General features: G+C 41.1%; 1 protein-coding gene across 2 annotated transcripts; it reads left to right on the top strand.

The window, feature by feature from the left end:
- Positions 1–618: 618 nt before the first annotated feature.
- On the top strand, positions 619–3,747 carry LOC104422015 (pre-mRNA-splicing factor SPF27 homolog). 2 transcript variants are annotated; one of them, XM_010034236.3, is made up of 7 exons: positions 619–942; positions 1,935–2,110; positions 2,246–2,329; positions 2,714–2,783; positions 2,875–3,008; positions 3,085–3,143; positions 3,429–3,747. In XM_010034236.3, exons 1-6 carry the CDS (start codon positions 634–636, stop codon positions 3,131–3,133), a joined length of 822 nt encoding a protein of 273 aa, XP_010032538.2. In that variant the 5' UTR covers positions 619–633; the 3' UTR covers positions 3,134–3,143; positions 3,429–3,747. The 2 variants fall into 2 exon arrangements, with proteins under 2 accessions (XP_010032538.2, XP_010032529.2); XM_010034227.3 differs by having other exon boundaries at positions 3,423–3,747.
- The last annotated feature ends 7,048 nt before the right edge of the window (positions 3,748–10,795 follow it).

The following is a 10,795-nucleotide window of genomic DNA, read 5'->3' as shown; positions in this document are numbered from 1 at the left end:
GCTCTTATTTGGAATTTTCTCAAATTTGATCACGAGATAAACAAAGGGAACAAAAAAAGATTGTTGGGGGGGGTGGCAATTTTATCTCCTTTCTTTTCATATTGCACTTGTACGGGTTTTCTTTTGTTCTTAATTGCAAAAGAAAAAGGAAAATGATAAATACAATTGAAAATGAAAATCGGGGTTTTCATTTAAGAATAAAGAGGCAGGCAAATTAAATTTGAGAAAGGAAAATGATACACCCACTCTTTAAACTTTAACTCAATACATAACGTCATTTTTAAAATTTTAATTTATTTAATGTGATTCATAAAATTTTGGTATATGCATATATAAAAATATTTAATGTTATCTTTTTTTAATTTAACTTTATATACAATATTAAATATTTTATATAATTTAAAAATTAAATAAAAAAATATATTAAAATTTCAAAATTACATCAAATAAATTGATAATTTAGGAAATTATAATTTAGATATCATATTAAATAAATTAAAAGTTAGGAATTCATGGTATAAATATCAGGCTGAAATTTAGATATTATTTATGTAATTTTCCTATCCAGAAACTGCGCAATTTGTACAGAGAGGCTCGCTTTCATTCTTCCCCCCCGCAACTACCGTCGTGCAAATGGGTCGGAGCAGCGCCGCCGCCGCCGCCGCCGCTACCGCCGCCGCCGCCGCCGTCGCGGCCGGCGGCGCCGACGCCAACGGCGACGTCCTCATGCTCGAGGCCCCGCCGGACGCTCTCGCCCGGCCGTGGACGACGCCGTCCAACGCGGAGACGATCGACGCCCTGCCCTACATCGACGAGGACTACGGCCACCCCGCCGTCAAGGGCGAGGTGGACCGCCTCGTCGAGGAGGAGATGCGGCGGAGCTCCAAGAAGCCCTCGGATTTCCTCAAGGAGCTGCCTCCGGTCCCCAAGCTCAAGTTTCAGGTGAAAAATCCCGACTTCTCTCGCGCGTTAGGGTTTCTCGAAGGCGTTCAGTTTCAGTGCTGGGTTTGCTCTCGAGTATAGAGTCTACGGCTTCCGTACGTAGGGAATTAGCGGTTGTCTGCCGGGGAAACGACATCGAGAACGGAGATCTCGCTAGTTCGTTTTACTTTGTTGAATTTAGGAGGCTTGAATTGGAAAAGCTTTTGCTAATACTTACCGAGCTAGCGACTGTCCGTATCCAGCAATACGAGAATCGTTTAGGCATAGGACTACTTACGAGGTCCGGTGGAGCACTGGAGCCGGGTCCTGGAGAACGGCTGTGAAACAGAACCCTGACAGAAAATGATGCAAATTCTCAATACCATATGACCTTGCTAGGATCGGCCCCATTACTCTTTTTGTGTTGAATTTGATTGGTAAAGATTGAAAAATCAGGAGCAGGTATCCCTTTTCCGAACTCCTCATGGTTGCTTGCTGCGGCTATGATCCTGTGAGAGAGACATGCCTGTTTTGCTGCATTAATTGAGTCGCCGAAGTTGTCTTTGAAACTTGGGACTTGCAGTGAGCAGATGCCCGCACTTTGATCCTTTTGTGCTTCCCTTTTCTTCCATTGAACTCTCTAGCATCAGTCAATGTGTGACGTTCATGAGCCCCAATGACTTAATAGCACATTTCTTCTGGTCTTCTCATGCTTGAAAGAATCAGACTGATTCCCAAAGGAGTAAACATTTACAGAGTTGAGCTACAAGCTTGCAGTGAATTGACATATGGCATGCTTCCAGCACAAGCAATGATTCCTTACTTTAAAAAAAATGCAGGAAAAGATGATACTTTAAGATTTGAAACAAAAAAAGAATACGAAGACATCTTTAGAGAGAGAGAGAGAGAGAGAGGCAAAAAACACAGCACCTACTGGAGTCAAAGTTTCATTTTGGAATGCAGAATTGTTTGGTTGTACTGATTGCCCACCTACTCATTAAACTTGAATGCAGAATAATCCTATGCTTGCTAGAGAGTATGAGCGTGTGATGGCAGGAAGGCCCCCTGCACCTTTTGATTCCTCACGGTACAATATTGATATGGTACCTCCACATAGAAGGGATGATCAAAATCTTTGGAAGCAGGCACTGCAAAGAAATCAACGCTTGCTGCAGTATGAGGTTATCAGGTATTACATGATTCTGTATGTTCTTTTTCTGGAGAACAGCCAAATTCAAGATATGGTACTCTATACATTTTAGCCTTTGACATGCTCTGTTTCACTTGTTCCTTTTCCTAGTTGAATTTACCGCTTGGTTTGCAGGCTGGAAAATCTTGATTTGATGTCTAAACATGGTGCTGATGTCTGGATTAAGCATAACCGGCAGTTGGAGGGATTTTTAGCTAGGTAGGTCTGACTTACAATATTGTTGTCATTGAATTCATGTGAAATCCGATGGTTATATTTGGTAGCATGATAGTTCATCAATCTGATGGTTTATTGAATTTCCTGATTACATTATGTTTAATATATAAAAAACAATGCCATCACACCATTCCTCTTTTATGGAGTGTCATCTTATACTAATTTGGTGTAAACCTTATAGCATTTATATATTGCAATGACCAATACTTTCTCTGGTAATTTTTTCACATGATTGACTGACAGGCTCATTCCAGATGATTTTTTCTTTCTTCAATTTGATAAGTCGCAATCATTTCTGCCATCTTATTTGATTCCTACTACTAAGTCCTGAGCTGGTTATTTTGTCAAACATTTTCCCTTTTTCAGGCTGCAAAAGTTAGCTAGTGAGCAAAATGAGCAGATTGAGACTGTGAACCGTGAAAGAAAATATCATCAGGTATGTTGTCTTTGCAGTTTCCATATGTATCTTGATATTTTCATTTACATAATCTTGCATGTGAGTGATCTGAAAATTCTTGTATTAACAGCAAAATACTGCATATGAGCTTAGTGCTCTGTCTACACAATGGAGGGAGCTTTGTCAGAAAAATATAGAAATTCAGGCTGCTTGTGTCAATATTGAAAATGAGCTAGAAGAGCTAAAGAGAGAGGCTGCAGAGAGGTAATGGCCTTTTTCACATATTTTCCAGTATAGGTTCTGGGCTATCTTTGAAATTAACTATTGATTACCTCTTTAGGGGTTGGAAGTTGGAAACCACTATGGAGAATGGTCCTTCTCTACCTTGAGATCACTAAGGTACGCCTGCTTGCTTAATTTAGGATCTCCCTCAGTTTATATGGTTAATATTACATTATTTAAGTGGGAATCTATGAGCCTTTCTAACCCCTTCATTGTTTTCGAAAGAACAAGAACTGAATGTATAGCCTACTGACTATTTTGACTATTGTGAAGCTACTGTTAATTTCTTCATGCATTTGGGGATTCCTTTTTCTTCCTCTTCTTGGCTCTTATCATATACTACGCCACTAGGTCTTACCGATATACTCTGCTGATAATCCCGACCCTTTCTTGTAGGGTTAGCTAGTACATGTATTGACTTGATGGTATATCTTCAAAAGTCGCAAGTAACTCTCTTGATGCTGCTGCTGATTCTCCTTGCTGATGTATTGCCGAATGCCAGCAATGGATGGAGGAAGTAGGTTAACCCGTCTGGATTGTATCAATAGATAGTTAGCCTGTATTCTTATCAGCAATCTTGTACCATTTCTTCCTCCATCTGTCTGGACAATCAAATTTTGGATGCATCTTAAGATCTTTGCTTTAAAGGCTGGACAGGATGATTTACTTTCACAGTGCTCTTAACGTTTTTAAGTGTAGAAATTGGTTCCTCATTGTCGAATGTGGAAATTCCGAGCGGCAGAACCTGTGTGGTTTTTTTACTTAATGTGCGTAGCATGATGAAGGATGTTTAATAAAAGTCTAGCAGAAATGGAGGAAGAGCTGATATATCCATCATGGATATATCAACGATGGAATTGAAAAATCCCAAGCTTCTGGGGTATTGAAGTAATATTGGGTCACCATAAAGACAGATGAAGTGAATTCCGATGTTATGATATAATTGTAGATGACACATGATATTCATATGCAAGAATTTGAAATCTAAAGCATGGACTAATCTTGCTCGGGAGTACATAAGTCCCTAGTGCTATGGTGTTTGAGCAGGTAAACCCAAGGAAACACGATAATGATATGCACCCCAAAAAAAAAAAAAAAAAAAAATTTGATGGAAATTTTTCACACTAATCGACATGACATAAAAGATTTATAATGAAGAATGGGAAAAAATTCTGGTATCTTAATTTCGTTTTGGATTTACATTCCTCATGGTCGATTGTTACTGAATAAGGGAGAACTCAACAATGTAGACCGGGAAATCTGTTTCTGAGAAGTGAGCCAGAGCCGAGCCCAACCTCTCCACCAAACTGAAGAGGAAGAAGTGAGTTGAAGACGAATTCAATTTTGGGTTCTCCTGGTGAATCGATCGATCGATTCTCACGTTGATTATGAGTTAGTCCGTGTATTTTGCTCTTTCGATTTGAAATCTAACGTGACCATGAGTTTAGTCCTATTAAGTTCAAAGCCATTCACTTAAATTCATCAGCCACCAATCCAATGAAAATGCAATAAACTAAATAATAACTGCTCCTACAAATACATGCTATGCAAATTAATTTCAATATTTTTATTTAGTGACTAAAGGTTAATCCATAATTTTTTATGTAATAAATGAATGATCGGGTCATCAAAATTTATGTGTCAACAAAATGTTTGACAATTACTTATACATGCTGAAGAGGATGTTCCGGTTTCGATACACTTAAACTATGTCCATTAGATCCTACCTAGATGAGTTTAATAAACTTATGATGGACTTGAAGTATGTTGGTAAGATTTTAGATGATGAAGAATAACGCATAATGTTGTTGGCATCTCTATCGAAGTCATGGGAGCACTTTACCGACTCTTTGTTACAGGGGAGTACTATGATTACCTCATAAGAGATAAACTCCACAATATTCTCAAAGGAGTAGTAGAGAAAGTTGCGTGATGACAATTTAGTACAAGATGTAGTGCATGGATTGGTGATTTGGGGCGGAGACCAACATTGGAGGCCTCGCACTAGAAGCAAGAGCAAGTTGAAGTCGCGACATAGAAAATCAAAAGGTTGTGTGAAGTGCTTTGAGTGTTATGAGGAGGGGCATGTACGAAGAGATTGTCCCCGAGAAATAAAGGCAGTGAGCAAAATACCACAAGCAGTGTGGTGAATGTTATTGAGGAGTGTATCGGTGATGCCGATGCCATCCTATGTGTGTCTACAAGTTTTTAGGAAATGAATAAGTGCTAGATTCCGTATGTTCCTATCACATGACTCCTCATAGGAATTGGTTAACTATCTACCATACTATAGATGGTGGAAGAGTTCTTGTGGGGAATAAGGCAGCTTGCAAGGTTGTGGGATAGGGATGGTTCAAATTAGGATGAACAATGGCGTAGAGCTGACGTTGACGGATGTAAAGCATGTATCGAAACTTAAGAATGAACCTTAGTTCTCTAGGGACACTTGATGATATCAGGTGCAAGTACATCACTCAAGGTTGAATACTGAAGATCTTTTGAAGTGTCTTAACAATGATGAAAGGGAAGGATGTGAATTCTCCCTATCATTTATTGGGAGAAACCGTGATCGGAGTTGTTGTAGTCTCATCAGGTGAGTTAGACTCAAACTTGACTTAGTTATGGCATATACAATTGGGACATATGAGTGAGGCAGATATGACGATACTAAGTGATAGCGGAATGCTGAAAGGTCAGAAAATAATAAATCTGGACCTTTGTGAGCACTGCATCTTAAGAAAGCAGCACTGTGTTAAATTTGGTACATTATGCATTCGATCAAGCAACTAGTCGAATACATTCATTCAAACGTTTGAGGCCGTTTCCATTTCCATCAAAAGGAGGTGCTCAATATATGTTGACATTCATCGATGATTACTTGAGGTAGGGATGGGTATACTTCCTGAATCACAAATCCGAGGTATTTGATCAATTTAAGAATTTTAAAGCATTAATTGAGAAGTAGTCGGGTAAATATATCAATTGCCTGAAAACTAATAATGACATGGAATTAGGAGGTAAGGACTTTACCGAGTTTTGCCAAAAGGAAGGGATTATAGGACACTGCATGATTCTCAAGACATCATAGCAAAATGGCGTTGCAGAATGGAAGAACAAAACTTTACTTAAGCGAGCTTGGTGCATACTTTTGCATGTAGGACTAGGCAAGAAATTTTGGGCCGAAGTAGTGAATATGACCTGTTATTTGGTTAATCGATTTCTATCATTTGCTATCAAGTGAAAGACTTATAAGAAAGTATGGTCGGAGAAACCTGTTGATTATTTTGAATTATAAATATTTGGATGCCTATTCATGCAAGTGATAGTAAGCTTGAGTCGAAGATGAAAAAGTGCATATTTTTGGGTTATGCACAATGGGTGAAAGGCTATCAGCTATGATGCATTGATCCAAGATCACCTAATTTTCTATTTAGTAGAGATGGGATCTTCGACGAGACTGCAATGCTTTAAAGGAGGAGTCCTAAGACTCAATAGGCAAAGTGAACGAATCATCTTGTCAGAAGTCAGGGAGAGCTTTCAAAGACCTCAGAGGTAACATAACAAGAGACTGTGGATGAAGCTATAGTTCTTGAAGATTGTGATATTGAACAACTAGTAGAACCACATCACAATATAACCACGGGTAGATAGAAAAGGCAAATTGGACCGCTAGTACGTTATGGTTATTCTAATGTTGCCTATGCATTGACTATAGATGATGAGATGGAGGCATATGAGTCTTCATCCTACTTTGAGGTGATGATTAGTGCTGAGTTATCGTAGTGGCAAGAGGCTATGACTAAAGAAATAGAATCACTATATCGAAATTAGACATGGGAGCTAGTTAAAGTACCCAAAAACCAAAAGATTATCGAATGCAAATGGGTCTACAAACAGAAAAAAAGCATTCTTGGTGTAGGTAGCTAGGTTCAAAGCAAGACTTGTTACGGATGGGTATACTTAGCGAGATGGCATTGACTACAATGATGTATTTTCTCATGTGGTAAGGCATGGTATACTTAGCGAAAGGGCATTGACTACAATGGGGTGTTTTCTCTTGTGGTAATGCATACCTCTATTCATGTATTACTTACCTTAATAGTTGCATAGGATCTCCAGCTGGAGTAACTAGATGTGAAAACAACATTTCTTTATGGTGAATTGGAGGAACGAATTTGCATGAAGCAGACTGAGAGATTTTTATTCCGGATAAGGAAGACCATGTTTGCCTATTGAAGAAATTTTTGTATAGGTTGAAACAATCTCTTAAACAATGGTATAAGCGTTTTGATGCTTTCATGCCTAGTCAAGACTATTTGAAAAGTCATTTTTATAGCTATATTTATTTTAAGAGATCCAAGGATGGGTCTTTGATTTAACTATTATTATATGTTGATGACATATTGATAATAGCTAAAAATAGGTCTGATATTGATGTGTTGAAGCGGCAATTGAGTGCTAAGTTTGAAATAAAAGATTTAGACGTTGTTAAGAAAATATTGGGTATGGAGATTTTGCGTGACAAGGTTGCAAGAACATTGTGTTTGTCTCAAAAGAAATGCATCGAGAAAATTGTGGCACGTTTTAACATGTAGTTGGCAAAATTTATAAGTACTCCTTTAGCCACATATTTTAAATTTTATGACAAGTTATCATCGCAAACTAAGGAGGAGGAGGAGCATATGTCCATTTTTCTTATTCTAGTGTAGTGGGTAGTATTATGTACTCCATGGTATTAGGGGTGTGCAATTGGACCGAGTTTACCCGGTTCCCGGTCCGGCCCACCTAAAAAATAGGGTCGGGAACTGGTTCCCAAAATTCAAACATTGTTTGAACCGGTCCGGGAATCGGTTTCGAGGGATTACCCACTCGGGAACCGGATCGATTAGACCAGTTTGGGAATCGATTTGAGAACTGGTTTTTAAGGCAGCCTAAAAGTCCAAAAGGACCAAAACCCTAATTTGTTCTCAGCGTTTTCTTTCGATGAGCTCCACCCGACTGTTTCTTTCTTTACCCCTCACACTTGCAGACTTCATAGTTCACAGCGTTTTCCTTCGTTGCGCCATCACTAGATCTAGCTCCCCGTCGCGCTGCTTCCTCATCTGCGTTCATTTGCTTCCTTGTCGCGCCATCGCCAGCTCCTCATCGTGCCATCACCAGTCGCGCCATCGCCAACTCCCCGTCGCTCTATTTCATCTATCACTAGCTTCCTCATCCTCTCTCCCACCTTCGCCTACTTTCGATTCGCGGTCTGAGGGTCATGGGTGCGGTGGGGTCCAAGCTCGAGAAGGCCCTCGACAACCAGTTCCCCGAGGGCGAGCATTACTTCGGCCTCGAGAACTTCGGCAACACTTGCTATTGCAACAGCATCTTGCAGGTCTGGTTGTTGTTTTCCCTCCCCTTCTATCTTTCTTCTCCCTCAATCTGATGATGGCCGTCGCCGCCGCCGCCTTAGCGGATGATGATGATGATGATGATGCTGGAATCGGGTTGTTTCGGGTCGATTATGAAATGGGTTTTGTTGATTTGGGTCTGGTTTGACTTTCTTTGTTTGCAAAGTTGATTGCTTGTGGGAAGGTTCTTTTTATGTTGCAGAGATCTGAAGGGTGGTCATAGAGTTGATTGCTGGTTAGGATGGATTTTGAAAGCTATGCTTGTGGTGGTATTAAATAATCCGCTTGATCATTTGGCTCTTCTGATGGTTGGATGATCACCGACGTGCGGACCCCTCAAGTGCCTTAACTTTGCCCAAAGGACACTTAAGTGCCAAAATCGGAGTAAAGGGATCACTTGAGTGTCAATCCGGCCAAAATCCGGCCAAACGCCAACGTGGCGTTTTTAAGCACGGCCAAAACGGCGCCGTTTTGCACGTTGACATGGCCAAAACGGCGTCGTTTCGGGCGACGTGGAACAAAATAAATAAATAAATTAAATTTAAAATTAAATTTAGTTAAAATATTTTAAAAAATAATATTTAAAAACTTTAAAAAATTAAAAAAAAAAGGGAACGGGGGAGGCGGTGAGGATCGGCCCTCGGCCACCGCCGCCCGCCGCCGGAAGAGCCGGAGACGGCGGGGGAGGGTCGGCCGGGGGCGAGGGCCGCAAGCCCTCGCCGCTGGATCTCGGGGGCGCGCGGCCCTCGCCTGGATCCGGCGAGGGTCGACGGCCCCTCGCCGGCTGGGCCGCCGCCGCCGGGCGACCCCGGCGGGCGGCGGCCCTGGCTCGGCCGGGCTAGGGCTCGCGAGCCCTCGCCGTCGGACGGCCGGGGGTCGCCGGCCCTAGCCCGGGCCGCAACCCCGGCGACCCTCCCCCCGCCATCGCCGGCCCTTCCGGCGGCGGCGGCGGGCGGCGGCGGCGCGAGGGCGATCCCTCGGCCCGCCTCCCCCATTCCCTTTTAAAAAAAAAAAAAATATTTTTTAAAGGTTTTTAAAGTTTTTAAATTATTATTATTTTAAATATTTTAACTAAATTTAATTTAATTAATTTTCATTTTTTTTTACCACGTCAGCCCAAAAAACGACCGTTTTGGCCACGTCCCAGCGTGCAAAACAAGGCGTCGTTTGGGCGCACTTCGCGGAAAAATGCCACGTTGGCGTTTGGCCGATTTTGGCGGAGTGGCACTCAAGTGATCCGTTTTTTTTTTTTTCCGAATTTGGCACTTAAGTGTACCTTTCGTAAGTTATGGCACTTAAGTGTCCCTTTGGCCAAAGTTATGGCACTTGAAGCGTTCTTTTGCCGATGATCACCCTATTGGAAATTTTTCAGGAGACAGCCGCGTGTTGTTCTATTTGGTCATTTGATGTGCATTCCACAAGTTATCCGTCATGGGGAAGTAGATTTTGGGGGGGTGTTCATTAGATTATGACAGAGTTTTGTTGTGGAGTTTGATCATTAGATTTTCTAAATTTCCGTTCACAGTGATTTTGCTTATGTTGTTCTACCGATTCTTGGGTAGGCCCTCTATTTTTGCGTGCCCTTTCGAGACCAACTGCTTGATTACTATGCGAATAACAAAAGCGTTGGAGATGAAGATAACTTGTTAGCATGCCTTGTAGACCTATTTACGCAGGTGTGAAATTCTCTTAGCTGATTTTCTTACTTGCTGCTTTGTTGTAGTTTTATTAGGGTAATTGTCTATTCTACTATTGGTGTACATTTGAAACTTTTGTGTTGCTATTGGTGCTCAGACAGTGATCGATTGTGTATGTGCTGTGCTAATCACTTATGGATATAGTTTTACTTTGTGGCATGTGTTTTTATGCAAAATAGGTTCAAATATAAAGAGGATTAACCTAGTTCCTGGACCGGAAAAATATGGTGGTCAGGTATAGGGTCCAATGCAAACAGGGTCAGGTACATGGTCCAAAAAAGAGAACTGGTTATAACAGAGTTGGGTACAGGGTCCAGGTCTGGACCCTACCCACTTTGGACTCGATCACCCCTACATGGTATGCATTAGGCCTGACATTCCACAAGCTATAAGTGTTGTTAGCTGTTACATGAAATGCCCAAGTAAGACGTATTGCAAAGTTATGAAATGGATCCTTAGGTATTTAAAGGGGACAACAGACGTTGACATTGTATATTAGAGGAACAACAATGTGAGTGAGACCACAAGGTATGTGGATTCGGATCATGTGGTACTTGGATAATCGCAAATTGTTAGTGGGGTACGTGTTTATGCTAGCAAGTAGTGTAGTAAGATGGAAGATATCTTTACAAGACAATGTTGCCTTGTTTTCGACTGAGACCGAGTACATGACACCGAC

The sequence above is a fragment of the Eucalyptus grandis genome, chromosome 2 (assembly GCF_016545825.1).
Source record: "Eucalyptus grandis isolate ANBG69807.140 chromosome 2, ASM1654582v1, whole genome shotgun sequence".
Classification (NCBI taxonomy): Eukaryota; Viridiplantae; Streptophyta; class Magnoliopsida; order Myrtales; family Myrtaceae; genus Eucalyptus; species Eucalyptus grandis.
Note: the sequence above shows the minus strand (reverse complement) of the source record. Positions and strands in the feature narration are given on the sequence as shown.

Bases quoted from the DNA above. Each gene is read 5' to 3' on its own strand.
- LOC104422015 (XM_010034236.3), top strand. From the start codon at position 634: ATGGGTCGGAGCAGCGCCGCCGCCGCCGCCGCCGCTACCGCCGCCGCC. The intron at 2,330-2,713 runs GTAGGTCTGACT...TCCCTTTTTCAG, and splicing joins TTGGAGGGATTTTTAGCTAG to GCTGCAAAAGTTAGCTAGTG. The intron at 3,009-3,084 runs GTAATGGCCTTT...TTACCTCTTTAG, and splicing joins AAGAGAGAGGCTGCAGAGAG to GGGTTGGAAGTTGGAAACCA.